Here is a 27473-nt window from a genome sequence, read left to right as displayed (position 1 = left end):
AGCTCGTTTTTAAACACACACAAAGACATTCATAGCCACTTGCCCAATGCGAGTGGAGACACACAGTCTAACGAAAAGTCAAAAGAGGCGAAAAGTCGACATTTGCTACCAAAGTCTGTCTGTGCCAACTTTACTCTGTTTGACTGAATTGAATTGCAAAGTATAAATGTTAAGCTGGTGTTTTTTTAAGTTTGTAAAATAGGCTGTAGAGAGATGTGTATTTCAGTGCACAGGGTGGTTAGCCGAGCTGCTGTATTACAGTTTCTCAGCGTTTCTGTTCAGTACTTGGTGTGCAGCATATTATTTGAAAAAACAGCTTTATTGATAATTGTTCATAGACAGAGTTGTCTGTAGGGGCTGCGTTTCACATAGCGTGTCAGTGGGATGGAGCGTTTTGCACAGTGTAAGCACATAAATCGTATTCTGTCCGTACACAGTGGTCTATTCAAACATACAGTGTGACTTGCCAAAGAATAAGTTTTCTAAAAATGTACAGTGTATGCCTTGGAGAACATTCAACTACAGCTCAACCAGCCAAACAGAAGACTTCAAAAAGATGTAAAACTCGACAAGTGAACTCCTTGGATGTATCGGCCTCCAATGTGATTCGTGCTGTCACTGTGCTGCAGAGAGTGTTGTGGAAAGAGACAGATGAGGAGTGGGGATCAAAACTATGAAACCTAAATTACTTGTAACTGTTCAGAAGCGCTTTTCTGACATTGAACAAAACCCACTGTTCTCCACTGCAATGCAACTCAATCCAGCGTAACTAATGGAACACAGCTAGCTAATACTAGGATAGATTTTAACAATTTAACTGTTTCATTTACAGTAACAACTACTCAATTCTAAGTAGGAAATTTGGCATGGTATTCGACTCTGTATCAGCGAGTACTAAAAACGCACTATTACTCAAAACAAAATGCTTTCGACGCATCACTGTTTTTCACAAAGTTTATCACTTTAAAATGTTATACTGCACACCTCAAGATGGACACACCCATTTATGTACACACAGTGTTTTTATATTTCTTAATAAAGTTTTTTGAAGTAATGATAAAGTAATAGAGACTACTATCCTTTTTAGTCAGGTATATTGAAGTCTTTGAAAGCTTACGTCATTGTGGAATTCCATTTCAAGTCCAGTTTATTCAGATTGCTTGATTATATTCTAATCACTCAAAGAATTGTTAGATTGTGAAAAGTACTCGATTACAATTATAGTCAGAATTGACAGCTCAGGAAAAGCCTCAAGTTGCTTTTGCTGATCATGAAGCATTGGTTTGTCATTTAAAGCTGAAGCTTGGACGCACCTGGTCCTACATGAGTGAAAAAGAAGCAGGGTGGTACAGTAACAGGACACAGACGGAGTTTGCCCCTGCATGCACATAGACACACACATACACACACACACCTGGAGAGCGCGGCAGACAGAGCCATTTTTCGTCCTCCCTCCGCTACCAACATTTTCCACTCGACTCAGAGAACATGCTGCCACTGTAGTAGATGATTTCTTTCCACAGCAGAACCTGAGGCCAGCTAACACCAGCTTGCCTCTTACATAATTCTGTGTTGGAAGAGGAGCCGAAGGCTAAGGCAATGCAGTTAATCTCAACAAATGAGACTCTATCACAGTTTTGCTTAAGAAATTTGTTGGCAGATCACTTTAATTCATTCCGTTTGTGATGTGCCAGGGGAAATTAAATTGCTGAGTTGGCTATAATGTGCATTTGGAATGCATTATGTATTGCTGGGTGATACAGTATTTGGAAATAAACAGGAAATTTAATTATTATTGACGGTTCGCTGTTGTTCTGAATCTGAATTATTTTGCAGTAATTATGTCTGGTTAAGCCATGTCATGTCTGTGTTTTCACAAAATCACTGGCCACTTTATTAAGTACCTTGTATCAACATTCATTTTCTATTTTAGCAGGTCCATTTACCATATAGGTGCAGTTTAACATCTTCAATTACAGATCTATAATGTGTGGGGCTCTTTTTACCCTGTTTATCAATGGTCAAGTATTCACAAACTGACCACTGATGAAGGTCTAGAGGATGAAACTATGCAGCAACAGATGAGCTAATGTCTCTAACTTTACATGTAGATGTTAGGGCTGCAGAGAAAACATATTAGAATTGTTTTTTGTGCCAATTCTATAGCATCACCACCGTAACAAGGCTTTTTTCCATGAGAGCACAGCTTAGTGAAATGTATTTTAGACCAAAAGTGAAGCATGATTAAAATACTCACGCAGTATTTGTTGCTCACCTTTCACTTTGCTGCTGTACTTTAGTATTAAACAAGCTCACATTTGCCTCATTGGTGCTGTTGATATTATAGTCATGGAAAAAATTAGGACACCCCATTAAATATATAGTTCTTTATTAAGAAATATGGACATATCAGTATTAGATCTTCTTCCAAATAATATCTATAGATAAAGGTGATGTAATTGCATCACCTTTGCAAAAGCAAGGAAAATTTGACTATATCATTTAAGACTGAAAAAAGATGCCAGTTCCTACTAAGGAAAAGGTTTGGAGACTTTATGCCCTGATAGCTGGTATTTCCCCCTTTGGCTGACGTTTCCAATAACCATCCACCAGTCTGACATCAACTGAGAGAAGGTTTTTCTCACTTCTCCATGCAGAATTCTTTCAGCTGTGTGATGTTTGAGGGGTTTCTTGCATGCACAGTCTGTTTCAAATCAACCCACGGCATCTAATTAAGATTAAGATCTGGACTTTGACTTGGCCATTCCAGATCTTTCCATTTCTTTCTTTTGAGCTATCCCCTGGTGGAATTACCAGAATGCTTTGGGTCATTGTCATGTTGCACGGACCACCTCCGCTTCAGCATCAGTTTTTGGCCAGATGGTCCCATATTTTCCTCAAGCACCCTCTGATACAATAAAGAATTCATAGTGGATTCTTTGATGGAGAGCTTGCCAGGCCCTGCTGCAGCAAGGCAGTCTCATAACATGACATTGCCACCTCCATGCTTCACAGCTGGTATGAGGTTCATGTGCTCAAACCTGTGTTTGTTTTGTGCCAAACATGTCTTCTGTTACTGTGCCTGAATAATTCATCTTTGGATTCATCTGTTCAAAGCACATTGTTTCAGACGTCCTGGCCTTTGTGTAGGTGTTCTCGGCCAAACTTTAGTCTTGCCCTGATGTTTTTTTGATGGCACGGGTTTCCTCCTTGAACACCTCCCATGAAAATCAAAATTGTGCAGTCTCTTTCTAGTGGTAGATGCATGTACTCTGACAAAAAACTGTGGCAAGAGCTACCTGTAGATCCCTTGGTGACATTGTAGGACTGCTGGAGACTTCCATTACGCATCTTGCAGTCTGCTCCTGGGCTGAACTTGCTAGAACGTTTGCAGTTGTTTTAAATGGACAGTGGAATGGCTGATTTCTGAATTGTTTCTGAGATCTTTTTGGCTCCATTTTTACTCATATGCATCTGTAACTCTCTGAGAGCTCTTTGGATCTCACCGTAGTGATACCAGTCACTTCAGTGATCACAAGAAAACCAAACTAAATATCTGAAGTTTAAATAAGCCAATCAAAATCCTTTCTAACGATGTTGCGTTGTGTTGCACCTGATTCTAATTTTAGGCATTTTATGTAGTAATAAATGTGGGGGTGTCCCAACTTTTTCCTCACAGTATTGTATTTCTATTAGTGACATTTTACAGATTATTTTTCAGACATTTCTTCAGTTTTATGTTAGTTATATTACCTCCATCTCTCAGTATTGTTAAAATGATGATCAAATGTTTAAATATGTTTTAAAAAAAAGTCTAATAGCTCACTGATAGGGAAAAAATCTGAGCTAGGAAAAATCTCAGAAAACTACATATGATAGCGGCTGAGCTGATGGCTAAGAGCTACCCACACCACAGAACCTGTTCAGTTTGGGATTTTGCCCCAACACCAGTCACTCGACTTTGTGCTCACAGATATCCTCTAAATGGGTGTGGTTTTAGCATCAGTTAGCTGGAGCAAAGCCTGTGCTGTGTTGTGTGGCACATTTGGCCTGCTAAGTAAGCTAAGCTTACTCACTAAGCTTAGCCAATATGTTTTAGTTCCAAACACTCCAACACAGTCACACTTTTGCTCTCTGGCATTTAGTTTTTATCATCAGCAGAGCACCAGTTAGTCAGAATTAAACCTATACTGTAGTGTGTTGCACTGTTTGGGTCTATAGCCTGCTCACTAAGCTAACATTAAGTTAGCTGATGAAGCTACAGGTTTAATTTTGCTTTTCTGTCCCTTCTACACTTAGTTGCTCGACTTCTTTCGCTCAGATTTCAGTCATTGTCATCTAAACTGGTGTCAGTGCTTTAACAAGCATCACACGTTCTGTGGTGAGCAGAGCTATAATCATGCTTGCTCAAGTTAACCAGTTACTTTCTCCTAGTTTGCAGCACTGTGTAACAGTTATCGATTGTTATAGATGGTTTGACATCTATTATATGATGCACTATGTGTATTTGTAGTGACAAGAGAAACTACTTTTGATGTTTTTCTGTTTTGAAATAAAAAAAGTGGCATAAACTCTTTTACACACTTATGACGCCCACAGCCCAATGCCTGGTAATATCATACATGTGGTAATATTTGAAGACAGTTTGAAGGTATTGAAACAGGGGATACTGCCCAGCCCTAATAAAGAGCATGCAGTGAAGTAACTAAGTTTAAATAAGTTAGTCTAATGCCTATTCTTTAATAATGACAGTGAAATATTAAACCGATATTCAGACACTATCTGGGTATTCAAATTTGCCACTGCAGCAGCCCTGCCATTGGGTACGTTAACCACACACCACCACCCACCAACCTCACCACCCTAAACCCACACACACCCTTACAGTGTATGCACCCTTATAGTCTATAGTCTTCTATAGAGCAGTAAATTTGTCTGGGTAAGGATTTTTACAATTATTTAGTTTCCGGTGGGTCATTCTACAGAAACGTCCACTTTATCTATCCATAGTAGTCACTGGTCATTGATGTTACACATAAGAAAGGTCACTGGTGTTACTGTCTCTGGTGTTACATTTTTAACGGAAAATGCGTTTTACAAAATGGCTGCTACAGAGCATCAACCCCATGTTGTCAATCATGGAATATCCACTAAAATATGTAATTTAATCCATTTGTATTCTATTTTTTCACGATTACCTAAGAATAAAGTAGGTCATACCAGTGACTTCAACTAAAAGCTTCATATGAAGTCATGAACTAAATGAGAAAACTTCTAACTGAAAAGACACAGTGGACTTACCTTGTGCTTTTCTTCATAGATCTTCAGAAAATAGGTAGAAGGAAGTCAAATGATGTAATCAATGTGATTTTTATTTCAAAATAAGAGATTTTTTGTCATGCAGTAACACCAGTGACACAACTCCTGCTGTCTCATTATATGTTTTATAAAATTTATTTGCCTTTTTTTTTCTTTGTCATTTAAATCATATATTTCATAGTTAGCATAGATTATTGCAGTTAAATTTGCAGAAAAACATGTTTTTTACCTCAAAATATGGCATTCAGCCTTTACACATGACTGTGAGGACGAGCATTTCTCTGGTGCTTGGAATTCTAGATAATTAATTTAAACACCGATATTAAATTAAATTGATGTCTCAAGAAGGTGTAATTGTTAAATAACTCATTGTTTTATTTTAAAATATAAATAAATTCTAACCCTAACGTTTATCAAGTGTAATATATCTGTAAATGCTAGGGACACAAAAATGGACGTTTCTGGTCCTGTGGGGGTCCTGACTAATGAACAGGTTGAAGGGAGGCTCACAAAGTATGCAGAGAAACAGATGGATTGCAATCTATAAGTATAGAACTACAAGATGCACCTATGAGGTAGGTAGAGCTGATAAAGTGAACAATGAGTGGACAAGACAAGATAGGTAGACTAAAAAGTGACCAGTAAATGTACGTACATACAGTCATAGTGCAATTTAATTTTAATGCCCAGGTTTTTTTTGCTGAATTTAGCATAGAAAAATTAACGCATATGTTATGGCACAATTTTTTTTATTCTTTTTCCAATGTGTTAAACTCAGCAATTAAATAGAATTTGTGCCCTCAGGATTGCAGAATTCTTCCAGATTTAAGTTCATTAGACCAAGGGTTGGCAAACTTTTGCATATGTCTATATATGCACATGCGCATGTGTATGTGTGTTATTTTCATTATGCATCACACAGTTAGCATGTGTGTGTTCAAGTTTGTATGTGTGTAATCCCATCTCTCTGGCCGCCCCACACGTTCACACACTTCCATTCAGACATTCTCTGCGTCTCCCAGGCAGAGCGCAGATGAAACGAAGTCTCTCCTCTGTTCTTCAAAGCAGAGCAGTCGCTCTTTCATGCTGTGAGACTCTCTGTCTTTCCCATCCGCATACAGAATGCACCATTCACCCTCCACGTCAATACCGGACAATTTCACGGACCCAGCCAAATCGTAGAGGAATAAACGCATTAAAACTTCATTAGACAGCCATCCCCTCCTCACACACGCGCCTCATTCACATTTTTCCATGTTCCTGAGAGGGAGTGCTAGTGGAAACTGTGTGTTTCAAAGGCTGGTCTTATGGAAGGACTCTGTGGCGGCGTGCTTGGTGGCTCGTGATGTTCAGCCGCTGTGTATTTCCACTTTCGTGCAGGTTTTCTTGTCACGGGCTGATTTTCTGTTTTGGTTTCCAATGCACGTGCCCCTCAGACGGTCACCCATCTGTTGCCCTGTGTGTGTGTGTGTGTGTTTGTGTGTGTACGAATCCTGGCTTCCAGACTAATGTTTTTTATATTGAAATCGCAAAAGCTGCTGTTTTTATCACAGCCTAGAAGTTTTTATTGGGGAAATTTAACATGTAACCTAGAGCTTGTGAAGTGCCTGTAGATGAGTTTGATCAATCAGAAGTAAAAAAAAATCTACCCACATGATTCATTCATGACAACAACCACAACTAATTCGATGTACTATGTGTTCAAGCCTCAAGCTAGTCTTCTTGGCCAAATACAAACAGACCTGGACGTTAATTTCCCGCAGATAATCACAATATAAATCACAATAATGAAAAATTCAGTTAGATATTTTCCTGAAAATATCCAGCCCTGTTCCTGACATTATGGCATGATTCTTTCCCACCTGTTTACAGTTTGTTTGGTTTCTATGTGCTTGCCTAAAGAGTAAAGGAGGGCAAAATCCAAGTGAAGGAGAGAAAAGAATGAAAACAAAAGAAGACTTAACTCTTATCAATTTCTGGCTGATATGGAAGTTTTCCATTTGGGTAAGAGCGGGGAAACTCCGACATTACCTCTTTAATGCAAGGCTAAACTTGACTGGAGTGTGTGTGTGTGCACTCCTACGCCCACACACATGTACACACACACACTCAAAGCTTTGGAATTTAGGGAACCCCCCCCTCCCATTGTATTTTCTCCCACTATCTTTTGGGTCCACTCCAAGGATTTTCCACTAAGGCCTTATCAGGGCCCATTCATGCGCAGCCTCCCTCGAAAGCTAGGAAAGAGCAGCACGACAGCAGCTGGATTTATAAGACTCTGTTTGATAATTAATGCCACCATTTGTCAGATACTGTCGAGCGCCCCAAGCACTAGCCGTAATTGCTGTTAGAGCAGCTGTAGTAGGGAAACTAAAGAATGAATGGACGTAACTTCACACTTACATGGCATACATTTGTACACTAATGACTGATGCTTCTTTGAGATGTCAGAAGAGTTTCATCACGTTCAGTGTTTCGTCAGCAGGTGATAAGGCTTCCTGGATCTGCCTGGTCCTCACCTAACGATCATTTCTTCCAAGTTCCATCTGTATGGTGAGCTATTTCTTCTTTTGTGGTGCAGAAAAACAATAAAATCCCAACATTTTCTGTAGTGGATTGCAGTCTTTCAGAATGGCAACATGTATACACATACTTGCCCACACCTACCTTGTTGGAACACCTTGCAGATAGGCTTGTGAGATTGTGTGCAGTATGCTGTTGTCTAAACATGCCCCCTAGCCATCTGCCTGTAGTTTTGTTGAGGGGGGGCTTGCTCAATCGATATCCATGGCTCTTTTCTCCAATAACCTGTTTCAGCACGTTCTGTAATGTGGCAATGCTATAGAGAAGCCTGAAACTGGAAAAAATAGACACAAATAGACACAAACAAAGCTAGCTTTTTAACCTTGCTGTTGTTTGGAAGTCCTTGCTATAGTCTGGTAGGCTTTACTGTAGGGTTGTTAAATCTCATTTTACCTTGTAAATGACTTCATGTTAAAATAACAGTGTAGCCAAATCTTACTGTGTTAAGTTGGTCGATAGGCTTCGGTTACTGAAGCTCATTATTGTTAATCCATAAGATTGTGCTTTGTTAAGCTTTGATATAACCACTACTTCTGAATGTTAATGTGGGGCAGTCATGGGCTGGAGGTTAGGGAACCAGCCCTGTGACAGGAAGGTCGCCGGTTCGATCCCTTGAGCTGCCAGTACGTGACTGAAGGCTTCTTTCAACGCAGATGTTGCTGTTGACCGGAGAATGGTCCATCACTAAGACAGTATTTGGTCAGCAGAGATTCTATAGAGATAACTTTCCATAGATATATGGAAAAGAGTGTGGCTGGTGAATTGTAAAGCAACAGATGAGCACAGAGAGTAATTGTAAAGAAACAAAGTGAATCTATACAGTAAGTGTTTCTGTTAAAATGGCCAATGAGTGCAGATACAAGGTAAACAGAGCGTCTTATCAAATGTGTGTTGAATTGCCTTTATAAAGACAGCCTGTTGCAAATAACATGTATCCAAAGTGACAAACTGAAGTCTTCAATTATTAATGCATTAGCTAATATTGCAGAAGCTATTATGGCAGTTTGCTATTCACTGTGCAGCTCGGGTGCGTGCCAGGGATTATCTGGCAGTGGGGAACATTTCAGTGAAGCGCTTACGGATAGTGTTACATAGGTATGGAATCAGATTCCATTTCATTTAGATATTAAGTGAGATTTCTCCATGGCCAGATATCATTGTGGTGCTCATGCTAGCAAGTAACACACTGAGACTAATGTTTTCATAATGAGTGTGCGTGTGTATGTGTGTTCATTCTCCAGAGAGAGAGAGAAAGCTCCATCACACTGTAACTCCTCACGGCCCCTTCCCACTCTCCACATGCTCTCCGGCTCCCACACACGCACTCTCGAGTGAGAACCTTCTAGAAATGACTCAACAGCAGTGTGTAGGCCTCTTACACAGCAACCAACACGTTCATGTGCTCCAACAGAACAATGCATTCTAAACAGGCAAATGCTACAGCGGTCCGTGGTGCCAGCAGTCACTCTGTGTTCCTACAGTAACAGAGCGATGATCAGTTGAGTTTGTTGTTGCAGGAAGAGTGTGGGACTGTTAACCTGTTGTCTTTCTGTTATTTGAGTGGTTATTATCATATTCATAATATTCAGAACCACTGATGAGCAAGTTGTGAATAATCAGTGCCTCTGTGCTTTTACCAGCCAATCTGGTGTTCGTTTCATTCAGTTCCAAATGAATTTGAGATGCTTTGAGACGGGGGTGGTCAGGGCTGTACGATATTGACATAAAATGCAGTGATTGATAAAGTTGTTGGGTATAATGACGATATGAGAAATGATTTATTTTATTATTATTAAAATTATTATGAAAACAGAGTGTCAATGACTGGATATAACACAAGTATGGATTTTTTTTTATGTGTAAACAGAAATCTAACTACACTGTTCTGCAAAATGAAATTGAGTACAACATTTGACCTGCAAGCACATTTTTTTTGTGCACTGAAAGGCTGATGTCAGCATTATAAGTATATATGCGAGCACAAGAAAGAATACATTTTTTATGTTTGTTGTCTTAAAACATAATACTGGGTGTGAAAACAATCCTAATGTTTGAAATGCTTACAGGCTCGTAGTTCAGGCTGTGCATGTGTATGTTTTGTAATTGGCTGTCTAGCCTAATGGTTAAGTTTCTCGTCTCCCATGAGGGAGAGCAGGTATGAGGTAATTTGATCTGCTCTCTCATCTCACAATTTGTTTATCACAGAAACTCATATCATGATAATGATGAAAATATTATTTATTGTACAGCGCTAGTGGTGGTCTTCAAATGCAGTTTCATGTTAAGGTTTGAAGATTTTGCAAAATTTCTGCATGATCCAATCACTGAGTTGTAAACTAAGTCATTCAGTGTGCTTTGACGTGAAATGGCGCGTTCTGGAGAAACTCACTGAATCAGATTTCTTTACAGTGGAGTTAGGAATAGGATAGGAACCAAGGGTCTACAACACAAACACAGACATTTTATTTACTATCCATAATCCATAAGGTGAATTTACACACCTGTTCAGAGTTGTTTTATGTAATGTAGATGTTTTAGGTCAAAACTATATGTCAGAATAGAAGTAAAACAATGTCTCAAGCATCAAGTAGTGTATTTGCACTCATTTATTGTAATAGTTTTTGTGAAGGAGTTTCTAGAGTCATTAAACTCCTCAGATGTCTGGTTGGTCTCACCACCTCTGAACAGTTCTGACTTGATAAGTTTCACATCAAACCACTCTGAATGACTGTTTACATCTTAACATTTCAATAAGCAGAAAATAAAAAGGTCTAATTTAAAGCTCTTTTAATTAGTACAATAATAACTACACTGTTAAATGATTTTAAGGCAGCTTACTTTATACCTTCCTTGACTTAACTTGAGACAATAGGGTTTACCAACTCCCTCAAGTTGAGTTAACTTAAAAAAGCTGTGAAGTAAGTTGCCTTAAAATTTTAAGTTGATTCAACTCTCTTTTTTTATGCTTAATATTGATTTGATGCCAGTAATGTAAAGTTCTGATTTCTATTTAATTTAGTTACAATTAAGGTAAGGAAACACATCATGTAAAATCAAATTTCAGCAATTAATTTTGATTCCAGTTCTTCAGGAGAATATTCGGTGCACCTTGAAACTCAAATTTTACCACAATTTAAGTTGGTTGCGTCTCTTTAGGATAAGATGCAATGCATTGTGAAATCTCAAATTTCACAGATTTGGTTATTGTGGTACTATTCAGATTGAAAATAAAACAAACAGAACAAACAAATATGATTGGAGGTACCATTTTGTTATATAGTGGAATAGAAACAATGAATATACATTTTGTGCGCATATATTTTTAACAATTGCCATATTTCAGTTAGGGCCTGATTATATATAGTGATTTTGACAGCCTGCACTTTTCTTAGCCAAAATATCGCTGATAGCGCACTAATATATAGTTGCTTTGTTTGGTCGTGGCATTACCAGGATTCAGACATGAGCGTCCGGCGATGATTACACCACTGTGGAATCTAATATGAAGCTCCCCTGTTTAACCACAGCACTACGGGCTAAACTGTTAAATCTGAACATTTAATATTTAAAAAGCATCCAAAGCTAATGTTTAGCAGAGGAATAACATAGTACAAACTACCTTTATGAAGAGATCTAGTGAAGAACAGCAAAAAGGAATATTTAAACAAACAAAACCATAAAGAGTTATGGGTAGACCCTCTTGCAGGTCTGCAATATTTAAATTTTTTCATAATTTATGATTGAATCTAATTTTCCAGAATCACTGCCACTTTCAGATGGATGCATCATGTTGCCTTTTTTACCTCTGCCTCATAGGAAGCTGTGATTGTGCTGGTTTGCTTTTTATTACCTCTTTAAATCTTTTAATCTCCTTTGTGCCATCGTGCCTTACAAAAAGTGAGCCTTCTTTTGAATCAGATTTATGTGGTCAGTAAAAGCATGCTATCAAGGCCGAACAGAGGAATGAGCGCTCCATCATCTTTTATTCTGGAGGAGCCTGAGGAAGAATACTCCAGCCGTAATCCCTTCAGTAATCCCTGATTCTTATGGCAGATCATCGAGCTGTGTGTCTGTGTGTAATTAACTTTCAATCAGGGAATAAAGTGACTTGGCTCAGCTGAGCCAACACGACAGCAAACTAAAGAGGGACTGTTTGAACAGCGCATTCATGATGTGGCTTTGCTAGTCTCAACCTCAGACGCTCCTCTCTCATGCACATGGACAGTAGTGTGAAAACAAAAAAAGAGACAACCCTTCATTTATTTGATTTCCAGTCAAAACAGCCATTTGGTACAAGTTATTCATTTATCAACGTCGGGAGAAAACAGAAAACATGTAGTGGAAAACGACACAGAACAGCTAACTAACCCTACAACTAATAATAATATCAAATGCTTGCTATTATTACTGCTTTCATTGTTTTCGAGACACTGGCTTTCAGTTTTTCAAAGAAATCTGAAAGGATATTTTTTACCCATTCAAAGTTCAGTCTTAGAAGTTGGTTGCATTTTTTGCTTCTGATGTTGAGTGTTCATTGTTCTGAGAACACCAGCAGGTTTTTTTGTTTGATTTGCAAATTTTTCTTTTTTTTGTCTATTTTTTTTTCTCTGTGATCGCTTTTTGACGGCTACACATCCTTTCAGGACCACAGCACTGAGTTGTCACAGTGCTGATCTGAAGCAAGAGTGGAGCTTTATTTTCCCCTCTCAAAAGATGACTATACTGTTTATGTGATGACAGTTTTTGTGGTCTGCCAGGTCTTGCATGGTTGTTAGGAGTCTCATTTTCTCTGTAGCTTATATATATATCGCTGTTCTCGGAACAAAACCTTGTATTTCCAAAATGATAACTTTACAGGAGAAGGAAAAAAGGTACTCTACTTTTAATGTAAGTCAGTGGAACCAGACTTTTTTACAAAAATGTTTGAGCCATTTCTTTTGCTCCATTCTTCATGAAATTTACAAACAGTGTAAAGGGCAACACGTTTTTTTTATATTATGTCAAAAACTGAAACTGACTGTTTTCTTCCGACAGCAGCTAACTACTGTTATTCATTTATTTTCCATTGAGATTCCAATTCCTTATGCAAATGGATTATCGTATACATCTAATCTCCTAAGAAATGTGTCCTATGAAAATGAATAATTTGTGCTTGAAGGCCTTTCTGACTGAAATTCTGTCAGTTACAGTATGCGCAAACAAAACAGCTTGTGATTGGTTGCTTTGCATTGACCTTTTCTTTTAAAGTAAGTGGTTCCTGGCTTTGGCGTTGCTAACAGCTGCAGCTGAATCGTTTTTCTCTAAATCTTGTGCCAGTGTCAAATTGCAAGAGCTGTAAGCCTACATTAGAGATGAAAAGGGTTGATTGTCTATGTATCAGTATTGCCAGATTTTGAGCCCGAATATGCGGTCAGTGATCAGCCAACATTTCGCTAATTAGCCAATCCTGAGTTGAGAGCTGATCGGTGATGTAAACCATATGAGCCATATTTCACTTGAGGTATCAGAATGTAACTGCTGCACCATTTAAGATCAGGAACAGGAACATTCGAACAAGAAGCTAATAGGAAGCCAATGTCAGCCTCATCATATCTATTTCAGAATAACAGTTTTCCCAAAGTATATTACAGATCTGGCTCCTACTCTGCTGTGAGCTCTCTGTGTAAACGTTTATAGCTGTAATTAACACTTTTTTTTGTCAAAGCTGAGGATTCATTTCTCTTAGCATGTTAGTAGCTGAGGGCTAATCTTAGCTTAGCTTACACTGCAGTAGCTTCATGACCTACGGCTTTGGCCTGGGCTAAAAAACACACAGAGCTAAAAAAGTGAGTGTATGTCAGCCTTTTTATCGCATATATAAAACCCATCAGTGAAACAGGACTGTTTAGTCCTGTTAGCTGCACTGGTTGCGTAGGCTCCAGTTATTTCAGTGGTCTTTCAGCATTTTCAATGACTTCAGCTTCATTGAGAGTTGAAAGGAATAATAAGGGATGAGGAGGTTGCTCTGTTTCTGCTTGAAAGGTGGGTAACATTAACTTCACAGACCCAATAGGTCAGTATTGTTTTGTCCAGTTTGCAAATGTTTGCAACTGGTTAGCTTCACAGCAGGGTGCTAACCCACAGCCTAGCCAACATTAGTTACATTACTTGCTGTGTTGCCATTCACTTGAAAGTTATAAGACAATGGCACGTACAATGTTTGCAAAGGGTTTCATGGCCTTGAACATCTGAAACAGTGTTGTTTGCCTTGGCAATGCGTGTGCATGAATTTAGGGGGCCAAGCTTTTGAAGGAGCCCTGAAGGGAGGGGTGTATTTGTTTTGTTTTAGAGTTCAAATACCAACAACTGCTGTAGATTTTCACCCGATCACACAAGGTTAAGCATCCTCATACATGCTATGTATATGGCGTGCTACATTGTTAATATTGGAAGCCGTCGGCCTTCTTTCCTCAAGCTAAAAAAAGTGGACATGCTGATCCTCCTGGCAAAAATATAACAGGATAAGGTGCACTGAGATGTAAATTCTAGGCCAATGTCGATATCTTATAGATCTGGATTAGCAGTACAGAGAAATGTAACATATGTAGTGTATGCCATGTATTTATTGCTGAAGGGTAGGGTTTACTGAAACATTCTACTCAAATATCAGTTTAAGCAGTTATCTACCAATAAAACTCTTCTGATATCATCTTGCATCCCTTCTTATTAACAAGACTTTACCCTGAACTGTGTTCTGCTGATCAACCGTGTGTCCCGATGGGTGTAGCTGTTCATTTATGATAAGGGGATGAAAATAGATGGTGCTTGCATGCATGCAAATATTGTTAGCATAGTTGGTTAAATAAACTAGCAGCTGCATCTGATTGTCGTCATACAGGAACACATATGTTTAGAATGATGTTTGGCAGATGTTTGACATTATGTAGACGAACAGCACAGAATAGTTCAATTTAATTAATTACAGCTTAATATAATTGAATTCATTAAATGTAAGGTAGATGTTTGATTTTTGGTGTTTATTTATTATATAAACAGTACATTTTTTTGTACTGTTTCATTTCTTTAGAAGGTGTTTGATATTACATAGCAGCTTAAATTAATGTATTTATTAATGTATTATATATTGTATTAATGTATTATACTTAATATATACTTAATTTCTTTCTTTTTTTCTCTTCCTTCATATCTTTTCTTTTTGTCTTTCTTTCTTTGTATTATGTAGGTCATCAATACAGGATGGCTTAATTTAATGAATTACAATTGAATTTAATTAATTCAATTTAATGTACATGTTTGATTTTGTTGTGATATTTGTATATGTACAGAGCATAATATGAAACCTACCAAATGTATTTATAATTTTAATGTATTATTTATTTAAAATAAATGTATTTAATTTTCTTTCTTTCGTTCTTTCTATCTTTCTTTCTTTCTTGGTCTTATGTAGACCACCAATGCAGGATAACTTAATTTAAAAAGAATTACAGCTTAATTTAATTTATTAAGTTTCTGGTCATTGTTTAAATTGTTTTGTTATTTGTTTATTTGAGTTTTTATTTCATTGTTGTATTTTTTTTTCTTTGCTAGATGTATTTAACTCTCTCTCTCTCTCTCTCTCTCTCTCTCTCTCTCTCTCTGTCTCTCTCTCTCTCTCTCTCTCCCTCTCATTCCTCCACGGATCGTCCTGGTTGGATGGACAGAGCTGCCAGCAGAGGAAGGTAAATATTGATCTTTCCATCGTGATGTTACTGCTCTCTCTTTATGAGACTCTCTCTTCGTGTGAGCTGAGGCTGTTTTACTAGAAAGAGATACACACTGTTAGAAAGCTTGCATACACACACTCACACACACCTTACCCTCCAGCTCGACTTTATCTGTAAGAAAAAGCCCGGTAAAGTCTGAGTAATCCATATTGTCAGCGCTGAGCCTGACATATTGCCCACAAAGTCACAGCCAGACGACACTGACTTCCAAAAATGGTAAAAGTACTTTGGAGATGTTTTCTCAGTATCCAGGCATATGTTTAGATATGTCAAGTTTCTATAATACAAGTGGAGGGAAAAGTAAATGAATGTGAATTGCAGCGTCCCCTGGGGCTGATGGCATTAGATAATCAGTTACAAATATAACTGGTTTGATAAAAACACAGGCAAACACACAGAGTAGAGAGTTCAGAATGTCCAGCTGAAAGTCTCTCAGTGACTAATACGATCCAGTCTTCTGTAACTGCCTACAGACACTTGCCTCTACCCTCTGTGGAGGAGTATATACCTGTAAACCTACCCCACTCTCCTTTTTCTTCTTTCTCTCTCTCTGTCTGTTCATTATTACCTATTTGTTTTTTCATTCTCCCTCAGTGTTTTATTCTTTCTCATTTTTTTTCTTTATTGTTCTTCCTTTTTTTGCCTTTTCCTTCTTTCATGTGTTTCCTCAGTTTGTTGCTTTGTTCATTTTTCCTCTTTCTTCTGTCCATCTTTCATTGGTACATTTTCTTGCTTTCTTTTTCTCTCTCTTATTTTTCATTCCTTAATACCCTACTTGCCTTCCTTCCTTCTTTCAAACCCTACCTGCCTGCTTTCCTGCCTACCCTGCCTTCCTGCCTTCCCTACCTGCCTGCCTTCCTGCTTTCCTGCCTACCCTCCCTACCTGCCTGCCTTTCTGCCTTCCTGTTTTCCCTACCTGCCTGCTTTCCTGCCTACACTCCCTACCTGCCTGCCTTTCTGCCTTCCTGTTTTCCCTACCTGCCTGCTTTCCTGCTTTCCTACCTACCCTCCCTACCTGCCTGCCTTTCTGCCTTTCTGCCTTCCTTCCCTCATTCATTCCTTCCTCACTCATTTCCTACCTACCCTCCCTACCTGTCTGCCATCCTGCTTACCCTCCCTGCCTACCTTCCTACCCTACCTGCCTGGCTTTCTGCCTCCTGCCTTCGCGCCTTCTTGCCTACCCTACCTACCTGCCTTCCTGCCTTCTTGCCTACCCTACCTGCCTGCATTCCCGCCTCCCCTTCCTGCCTGCCTTCCGGCCTACCCTACCTGCCTGCCTTCCTTCCTTTCTGTCCTTCCTTCCTTCCTTGTTTCTCAGTTCAAGGCTCTGTCACCCTCTCAATCTCGGTTACAGGCACATGGTCTACAGCAGCATCGCTAATGTGTCTAACTGAACCATCTTCAGTTTTAAAATCTCATTAGTGTGTTATAGACAGTATTGAACTGTGGTGTGTAGCACTGCTGTCAGTTCTATTCCTCTGCAGATAGTTCAGTAGAAAAGCTCTGAGTCAATTACATAAAAAGTTTCCAGTGCATTTCTGAGCTTTTGTCATGGGGCAAATTCTGTTACAGTTGCTTAAATGACATAAAATGAAGACCAGTTCTGCGAAAGTTTGGTCCCAGTGTTTTGGGGCTGATGTGCACTATATGTCTAAAAGTTTGTACATACCTGCTCTTTCCTCTGATATCATATGTATTCATATGAAGTTTGTCCCCCATTTGCTGCGGAAACAGCCTCTACATCCTGAGAATTTGATTACTTCCAGCCAAAAGAACTGTATCTGTAAGAAATGGCTCTCTGAATGCCCGAGTACAATCTGAGTAAACCACACTGTCACTGAATTCACAAATTAGAAGGGGTGTCTGAATACTTTTGGGAACATAGTGTAGATAGATGGAGTGGCAGAAGTTGGAGTGAGGAGACCTTCTGTCTCTTGGACGCTAACTTTTTCCTCCACATTTTGCAGTGAGGGATGCTAGAAATGTTAGTCAGTTACTATTTAATGTAATGTCACTGTCTCTCTAATCTCTCTCTCTCTCTCTCTCTCTCTCTCTCTCTCTCTCTCTCTCTCTCTCTCTCTCTCTCAGGAAAGTCTCTGTGGGAGTTGGTGGTGGAGCAGTTTGAGGATCTGTTGGTCAGAATTCTGCTGCTAGCTGCCTGTGTTTCATTTGTAAGTCTAAATTTGTTAAATCATTTTTAAATAAATATGTTCTTTAATATGAGCAACCCGCACATCTCTGCTATGAATAAAAACATACTTTTTGTAGCTCCTGCATCTTACAAAGTAGGAGGGATAAACTGTAACTGAGGAACTAGTTCTGTTATTCCTGAGAAGATTTAAACACCGTTAATATAATGCAGTTCTTTGTTGTTTTCCAACTTAAATACACAAATTCATTTATTTTTGTCATGAGCAGCGTGTATCAACACAAAAAATTGAAATGACATCCATATGCTACAGGAATATGTGGAAGGGACCAGCATTTTTTACTGAGCCTGTTTAACAACATAAAAACGATCATGTTGCGTTATAACCCATGCTAGTTTGTGCCCATGCTCCACATACATGCAATCAATATCCATTTATTACAAACACCATGTTGTATTTCCACTCAGTGATCACTTTACCTTATAGGTCATTATATAGTTATGAAAACGTCCATTTTTGTGTCCCTAGCGTTTACAGATATATTACACTTGTAAAACATGTTAGGGTTACAATTTATTTATGTTTTAAAATAAAACAAGTTATTTTAACAATTACACCTTCTTGAGCCATCAATTTAGCAATATTGGTTTTTAAATCAATTATCTAGAATTCCAAGCGCCACAGAAGAGCTCGTCCTCACAGTCATGTGTAAAGGGTGAGGCCATATTTTGAAGTAAAAAACATGTTTTTCTGCAATTTTAATTGCAATAATCTATACATGACTAGGTAATATATGAATTAAATGACATAAAGAAAACAAAAGCCAAATAAATATTATAAAATATATAATGAAAGTTGTCCCCAGGAGTTGTGTCACTGGTGTTGCTGCATAACAAAAACTCTTATTTTAAAATAAAAATCAAACTGATGACATCAGTTGACTTCCTTTTACCTGTTTTCTGAAGAGCTATGAAAAAAGCACATGGCAAGTCCACTGTGTCTTTTCAGTTATGAGAAATTTTCTCATTTAGCTCATGATTTCATATGAAGCTTTTAGTTGAAGTCCCTGGTATGACCTACTTTATTCTTAACTGTAACTGTGGAAAAAAATAGAATACAAATGAATTAAATTGGCAGCCATTTTGTAAAATGCATTTTTCATTAAAAATGTCATTGGTGTTACTGTCTCTGGTGTTACCTCTCTTATGTGTAACACCAGTGACAATCAGTAACACCAGTGACTCCTATGGATAGACATGAAAGTGGACGTTTCTGTAGAATGACCCTTGTACATTTGCACAGTTTAGCCCATCTGTTGCAGCACAGTTTCATTTTTAGCATAAGAGTAGTCCACTACAAAAATATGCATACCATAATAATAAATAAGAGCAGTTCTGTAGTCAGAAAATGATCATTGATGATATGTCAGTATCAAAACAACCAAAAAAGCAGGTTTGCTTTTTATCATCTGTGGTGCGCCACATATGAATTCATATCCTATTTATACATACAGTGCAGCCTTGGACTCGGGGACTTGGGTTGGGTTCCTGCACGTGTCGCACTTCAAACGTTTTTCCAATGAGTCCAAGCGCACATGACACAAGTGAAGAGAAGGGAAGAGGGATGGAAAGATAGAGGGAGGGAATCCCTTCTTTTGCTCCATAACATTTCCACCCTCCGTATCCCCTGAGTACAGCTGGATTTAGCTCTCTGGTTTTAGGCTTTGGGATAAAAGGGCTTGAAAACATACAGTACAGCGTATCTGCAGCAAGCTGTGGAGCGTTTGCACTAATTACGCAGCTGAAAGCTGAGCATCTTCTACCCTAGCCAGATGCCGAAGGCGTAGTGTTGGATTTCTCTCTCCTTCAGTAGTTTAGGGCTAATTGGCCTTCGGCGTGTGGTGAGTTTTACATGTTGTGTTAATAATGTGAGGTGGTTTGGAGGGGTGGTGGGGGTGGGTTATGTGCGCTTCTGGCCTCTGTGAACACGGCTGCAGACTTTTCCGAAGCCCAGACTCGTTAATGCCAGTAGTGGGGTCTGTTTTTCGTATCCACTTTTATGAATTTACCTTTTTATGAACTTTCCGTCTGACTTCGGGTAGAAAAAAAAGAAAAAAGGGGTTGTGTTGTAATGCCCCTGGCATTCCGTAGGAACATAACAAGAAAAATACACACACACACACACACAGGTATGCGCTCACACGCCGCACGAGGCCTGGTCATGTCAGGATCGCGCTCTGTTGATATCAGTAGAGGAGGGTTTTAGTGCTGTTGTTTTAAGCGTTGGTTTGGTGAGAAATCAAATTTACACAGTTTCCTCTCTGACCCCAAATTAGTCAAAAAGCTGAGACATGCTTGGTGTCTGAAGTTTGCTTGGCATCTTGTCACTAATCGGTAATTGAAACTTATACCCCTTGATTACTGTGTAAACTGCATGTTTAAATCATCAAACATTTGCCTTAAACAGTGTCAGAATAGTTAGGTAAACTCAAATAGACTTATGTGCTTTCTGACACTGTGACATACTGTTATCAAGAACAATGGACAGAATTACAGTATTCAGATTCAGCATCAAGAACTATAAGCAAGTCTGTTTCAGATTACTTTACAATCTAACACAAATGTTTTATAAATGAAACATGCAGCTTATGTGATGATAAACTGGTGGCAATTAAGTTTCTATAACTTATTAGCTACAAGTGCTGCACAATATAGACAAGAAATATGTCAGATATTGCGATGCAATAAGATATTAATGATTAAAATTGTGTGTCTCTGATTCTAATAAGCAATGCATCTCATTTATACAATATTCCACTTAGGCCAGACCTCATCGATCAGCCAAAGCACAGCACCACACCATTTGTCTAAAATAGCTGCCAGCAGGATTCAGCTACACAGTGGTTTTGCTTATTTTTATAGTTCAGTTACTCAGATCTTACTTTGTGACTTACTGTGCCCTAATAACAAGTCTGAGCGACCTAAATGAAGACCTGGGTGCAATTTTGGGATGTGTTTATGAAAAAGATTTGGGTGACTGATGACTTCTAGTGTTTCTTAGCAGTGTTAGCCTCTTAGCTCAAATGATAAGCTACAAAACCAAAAAACATATTGGCTGATCTACATTTGGGATAAGTGGAAAATTGTTTGGGATTGGGATAAGTAGATGGAGGTTTGTTGTGACAGTAGCCATAAATACTTCAAATTTATGCACAACACTGGTTACAAGAATAGTCATTCTGTGTAAAGTGTGTTACAGTAATAGTTTAGGATAGAGTAGTTTGAGCTGTACGTGTGTTCGTGCTTTGTAAGTGGTTGTATAGCAGAGTGAAGCCCCACCTAGAACAGCATACCTCTGTCTTTGTTTCTGTCCTTACTGAATACCAACAAAACCTTCAAACAGAATCAAACAGTCTTTTCTCTACAAGTTTACATTAAATCTGTTGGGGTAACTGGGTAATAAGGTAATTATTAATATTTTCATTTAATAATGAAAATGAATAAATGTTGTTTAGTTTATATTCAGTTGACTTCAGGTGGTGCCTTCTGAATGAATTTTAAAGAAGAAGGGACCGAGAATAACCTCATCGTCATTTGCTACCAAAAGTTATAATGCAAAGTTGAACTAAGACTATAATATAATAATAATAATCATAATGTTTTTACACTATATATTTTTTTCTTCGCTTTGACTCTGACTAGATGTGTCCAGGTCTTGGTCTTAACTTGCACTCAACTACTACAAAGTCTTGGTCTTGACTATGACTTGATGTGTCCAGGTCTCGGCCTTGACTTGGACTCGCCTCCTGATTGCAACACTGCCTAACACTACATTCCCTACCACTCTCATTACAGCCCTTAATGATGTGTTTATCATTTCAGACACCAAACATGTCTTGGCTTATGGACTGTATTCTGGCTAAAAGGAAAGTTTACATATTTAACATTTCTTTACATTGTTTACATATTTAACATTTCTTTACATTTTTTTTTTCTAGAGGGGTGAAGTTTTTGAAGCTGGTGTCAGCATTACAGACCGCGGGACTCCTGTGGACTTCTTTATAGTCCAATAAAAGTGTCAAGTATAGTCCACCATAGGCCTCCCATGGAGATGTGGTTGAACTTTCCATAAAAGTGCGCCCGTTTGTCCAGATACAGTGCATTTGCATGTTTTCGTCTGCGCAAGAGCGTGCGCACACAGTGTGTGTTCTGCAAAAGCTCACGTGATGGAAAGACTCTGAGGACTCATGCCCACTCTCTGGACTCATTTGTGTGCCTTTTTGTATATATTAAAATGTTTAGCATTCTCCTCCCCTCACGATTTTGCATGTTACGAGAACAAAAGCCACTGGTAACTAGGCGACGCGGGGTGGAGGTGGTGGTGGGGGGGGGTTACAGACAACCAGCATTTCTTTATTTATTTTGAACGATTTTCTTTCCAAACTGTTATGTGGATATGATAGCATGAGTCACCACTGCACAGTGTGTTCTGAGAACGGGAGCAGAGTAGAGAAGAAGAGAAGAAGAGTTCCGTCCAAATGTGTGCGCTTCTCTGGGTTTTGAACATAAACATTTGTCTGCCATTTCTCTTCACAGTAGAACATAACTGAGCTCGTAGCTAATAACCTACAGTCCCTGGGTCCCACTTGTTTACTTGGTGGGTCACTGATTCATCAGATTCACTCTGGCATCCATGCACACCTGTTATTTGTTTGTGTGTTTATCTTAAGTCTTCTTGCATATTTGTATTTGTGCAATCCAACTCACATCTGGACGTTGCTTCAGTAAGTGACGTTCCATGTGTAGATACACAAATTCAGATTATACAAATAGTTTGTTATACCGTGTGTCAGCCATTCTTAGTAACCTTGTAATAGTAAATAGTCCATGCATATTTGAATGGATCAGATGTCAGCTAAAGCCCGATCTACTTTCTACTTTCGTTTTTCCCCATAATTCCATAGCCTACAGCAATGAAGAGCATTTTCAGAAGGTAACAAAACTGCAGTCTGCAGTGTGGAACTACTTTAAGGTGGAAAATGTAAGCTTGTAATATCTGAAGTGCCCTTGTTTCTACTGTGTTTGTGCAACCTTTCTTCTAAACCTAGGCACATAAATTTGAGTATTTGGCTATTCTAGCCTGTTTTCTCTCAAAAAGTTTTGGTTTTAATCCAGCATTAGCAAAAACGGCACATTTACAACCGCAAGAAAGAAACAGACTACTGCACACATGTTAGAGATATTTGGAATCATAGTCGATTCATGGCACTAGAAAATGGTTATTTCACATAAGTTTCATGTAAGTAAGTGAGGGGGGGATGACTTGGAGTATCTCTAAATAAACTCTTAAGATGATTCCTAAAGAACTGATCACTTTATATATTAAACAAATTGCAAACAGTCTGCCAACAAAGCTTTCCAGCTGACAGTGGTGCTGTGGAGGGTTAGACAGTGGCAGAACTCAAATTTAACACACAAAGAAGAAAGCAGTATATCCATGTTTTCCAAGCAATCAGTTAATAAGACACCACTACATGCCATATTTATGATTGTGCGCTGTTGTGTGGTTGAAATGTTACTATTTTTGCTACGTTGAGGTCTTAAAAATATCAAAGCTTTAAGTTTCATTTTTAAAACTGGCCATCAAGAGAAGTAACATCTGAAAAAACCTGGGTTGCTGTTATTACATCTTCATATCTTATGAAAATGAAACCAATATATTTGACCTCAGTGGCCTCATCCTTGGGTATCCAGATATTTTTGGCAATTATTTCTGTCCATATCAACAGCATTGACAATTTATGCCACTCACCTTCAGATGAACATCACAAGCATGTGAGTAGTTGCAAGCATTTCGAACAATTTAGCCTCTTTTAACCTTTTTTAGATCACTGTAGTGGTACCGGCACACCTTCGTCAAAGTGTTCACTTCAGGGTTTTTATACATCAGTTTTAAGCATCAAATCATCCAGCAATACGGTGGTGCAGTATACCTTTAGTACTCTTGAAATCTCAGGATTCGATTCCCACAAGCCGTTTTATGATCCATTATTCACAGCAATCATGATTGTCTCATTTGCAACATAAGCAGCGAATGAGCAAACGCTAGCAAATCTGTGGGTCCTTACATTTTAAAAGCCTTGCTGCTATCCATAGAAACATCACAGTCCAAAACGTGATCTTGATAAGGCAGAGATCAGTTTAGAGATCTATGAATCAGGTGGAAATAAACTCCTCCAGCCTAGCCTTGTTTACTCGGTGTCCGTAATTCATACATTTAGTCTGACGGATGGGGAAAAAATACTTGAGTGTGAGTTTTCAAATGAGACCAGGATTCTGACTGTAGCCTGAAGTATATGGGAACAGCACTCCTTTTACTTTGGGTATGCTGTTTCAGGCAAAAATGATGCAACAGTTGAAAGGTTAAATAAATAATCATACATATGTAGCAAATATTCAATATACCTACTTACAGCCCATCCATGACAGTGGACAAGTACATAAAAATGTTGACTTCAGAGTGAAAACCCACATAAGCGAGCCTATTTAAGGTGGCTATTTTTACTTGTACTGTTGTGAGAAATAAGGTGCACGAAGTTATAGAGAGGCTATGATGGTGGAAATCAGAATTTTCACAGTATTAAGACAAAGAATTGATGATGATGAAGTATGAGATACAACTAAACAAACAATGTAAGGATTTATATGTGTGGACTGATAGTGTAATGATAAAGCAAAGCTAAAGTAAGTAAACATGCAATCAAATCCGAGTTTACCGACCACAAAGAAACAGCCCAGTCATCAGTGTTGACACAGCAAAACGGCAAGTGTGTGTAGTGATGTCAGCATTTTTTAAAAGATACGTTTTATCCATCCATGTGTGTATATATATATATATATATATATATATATATATATATATATATATATATATATATATATATATATATAAAGAAATCCACTTAAAGCTCAGTTGTCAGGGGCCTGTTGTGACAACAGGAGTTTTCAAAAATACCCGTATGCGTGTGGATGAGGTCTTAGAATGAAAGGTCATCTGAACAATAGATGCACTTCCTGTATTTGAAAGGCAAAGAGGAGGCTTAGATGGGGTGGTGCTTTTTCCATTTGATTGAGAAAAGGGCTTTAGGTGTGAGCTTTTCTCCAGGGCGAGTGTTCAGGCCTTGCAGGAAGGGAGAGAGGGGAGCTCAAGTGCATATTGTATTCCGAATGCGACGATGCAGCTTTCGGTCTGGTGTATTTAAACAACGAACTGATAGAATAGCACATTCCCATGTTGCACTGAAAAGAGCTCTGTTCTTTGGGGGTATGAAAAAACAAACAAGGTGGATTTAGCATCCTATGAGTCTGCACAATAAATCAATTCTAAAGAAGAGGGAAGTACATAAATGTACATACAAGCCTTACTTAAAGCCCATAGTGACACTGTATGACAAAAGTGGACATCAGATTAAAAACAACAACAAAAAAACAACATTCAATGTCAGTCAGTTTGAGATGGTGTTTCTCCACCTTCTCCATGGTGTTTTACTTTATCAGCCATCTCAGTTAATGTTATAACCTTTAACGTAGGGTTGTATTCATCTTATTTGCTGCTCAATAATCTTATCCTCTTTTACTATTTATATGTTAAGAGCAGTGCAGTTCTCTGTGGTGCTTTGAGAAATAAAATACACTCTTGGGTCTACCTAGGCTTAGCATTGTGTGAGAAATTGGTGGCCTGGTTTAGTTCTTTAGCAGGACTGAGTCAAGGTCAGTGCATCAGTATTCTGTAAAGAGATCTGTGTGTAAACCTCAGCACTTGGAGATGGAGTGTGTTAATGATGAAGCAGCTGACAAAGCTGAGCCTCCGTAAGCTCATGTAAGCGACTCTAGCAAAGCTCAACTCACGGCCCAGACTTAGCCGGGTTTTACTTAAGCATGGGGCTTCAAGCAATCAATCTGCAAATCTCTCTCTCTCTCTCTCTCTCTCTCTCTCTCTCTCTCTCTCTCTCTCTCTCTCTCTCTCTCTCTCTCTCTCAATATCAGTCTGGCACCTAATTTGACCCTTTCTTCTCTTGTCTCTGCTCTGAGCGCTTCTTTACTGTACGCATCCATGTCCCATTTGACTTCTTGTGATGTTGCTTGCTGACATCTCGTCACCTTCACTCGTTCTTTTTGCCCTTTGTATTTGCGCTTCGCCTCAGTACCCATCGGTCTGTAATGAAAAGAAAAAGAGAGGCAGCTCTATAGCTGGACTGTGCCTAACCTGCTTAGACTCATGGGGCCGAGAGACCCAGAGAGAAAGAGAGACTGCAAAAGCAATATGCATTCATAATGCCAGCGGTCCTTTCAGGACACGCCAAGACAATTACCACAGAAGTTTATGAGCTCAACAGATCAGCTGGCAAGATAAGCGTATTAATGTGCAATATTTATAATCATTACACCATATCAGCTTTCTAACATCACGAGTCCTCCCTCTTCCTGTAGTTTTTTTTTTTCTCTGCATCTTCTTCTTCTCACACTTACACATAAGTACACACATGTCTTTTTAAAGGAGCACGCTAGCGTTTTTGAACCTTGCTGCATCTGTATCTTACGTTTGTTTCCCATAAACAGTCATTTTAACCTGTTTTCCTGTGCGCTAGGACAAGAAAGCCATTGACTCATAATACACTTATAGGTCAGTGAGCAGCTGCTGATTGGTTTCTAGTTTATAGTACTGTGTAAAAATCCAAGACTGTCCATTTATTAAAATTCCTGTCAAAATGGCCATTAAGAGCAAGTTATTCATTCAGGCGATGGATCATCCATGCAAGACCTGAAAGACCACCAAAACTGTCACATTCACAGAAGTAGTATTTAAAGCTTCTGTCTTTGAGAAACAGGAGAAAATCAAGCCTCGCTCTTGTTTCAGATCTGAAAAAATCCCTATTGAGGAGACAACTACATGGGTCTTGAAAGGATGTGTAGCTGTTAAAAAGCTGTTACTCAGAAAAGAAATAGGCAAATGAAGAAGCTGCTAGTGTTCCCAGAAAAATGAACTGGCCACCCCAGAGTCCAAACTTCAACATTGCTGAATGTATTTGGGATTACTTGGATGGTGAAAAGAAGAAAATGCAACCAACTTCTAAGACTGAACTTTGGAGTTGTGGGAAAATATCAGTAGCCAAGTTTACATGCAGCCTGATAATCCGTTAACAATTTGACTAGTAGCTCAATCAGAACAGATTACGTCCATGTAAACACTAGTCTAGTCCGATTGAGGCCGCTCAGAATATGATTTCTATCCGATTGAATGAGGTGTGTAATACTGGAAATAATCCGTTAAATAGAAGGATAATAACCATGTAAACATCTGTATCTGATTACATTCCCGGTCGGAAAGTGTAAGTACGCTCTGCACATGCGCGTTTGCGTCATAACGCTCAATATGGCGGGAGCAGAAACTGGTCTGCAGAGGAGATGGAGTTTATGCTTTGAACTTTCAAAGGCGGCGGTGGGAGAGATGTCCAGCTTATGTGTCTCATAACATGACGTCTGACATAATTTTAAGGCAATTAAAAACACAAGCGCGCCAACTGAAAACTCAGCTAACACACTGCTGCCCGTCTCACTCTGAATGGACTTGCGTGATGTTCGTTGTCATGATAACATCT

The 27473-nt window shown here is 38.8% G+C and overlaps 1 protein-coding gene across 4 annotated transcripts in view; it reads left to right on the top strand.

The window, feature by feature from the left end:
- atp2a3 (ATPase sarcoplasmic/endoplasmic reticulum Ca2+ transporting 3) overlaps positions 1-27473 on the top strand; it is a 130971-nt gene that overhangs the window by 27503 nt on the left and 75995 nt on the right. For all 4 annotated transcript variants that reach the window (XR_005007753.1, XR_005007752.1, XR_005007751.1 and 1 more), the window contains exons 2-3: positions 15603-15620; positions 17754-17836. Coding sequence is in view for 1 of the 4 variants with exons in the window: in XM_036580438.1 (XP_036436331.1) it covers positions 15603-15620; positions 17754-17836 (101 nt within the window). In the remaining 3 variants the exon portion in view is untranslated. The remainder of the gene's footprint in view (positions 1-15602; positions 15621-17753; positions 17837-27473) is intronic.

Source organism: Colossoma macropomum, unplaced genomic scaffold (assembly GCF_904425465.1).
Source record: "Colossoma macropomum unplaced genomic scaffold, Colossoma_macropomum, whole genome shotgun sequence".
NCBI classification, from domain to species: Eukaryota; Metazoa; Chordata; class Actinopteri; order Characiformes; family Serrasalmidae; genus Colossoma; species Colossoma macropomum.
Note: the sequence above shows the minus strand (reverse complement) of the source record. Positions and strands in the feature narration are given on the sequence as shown.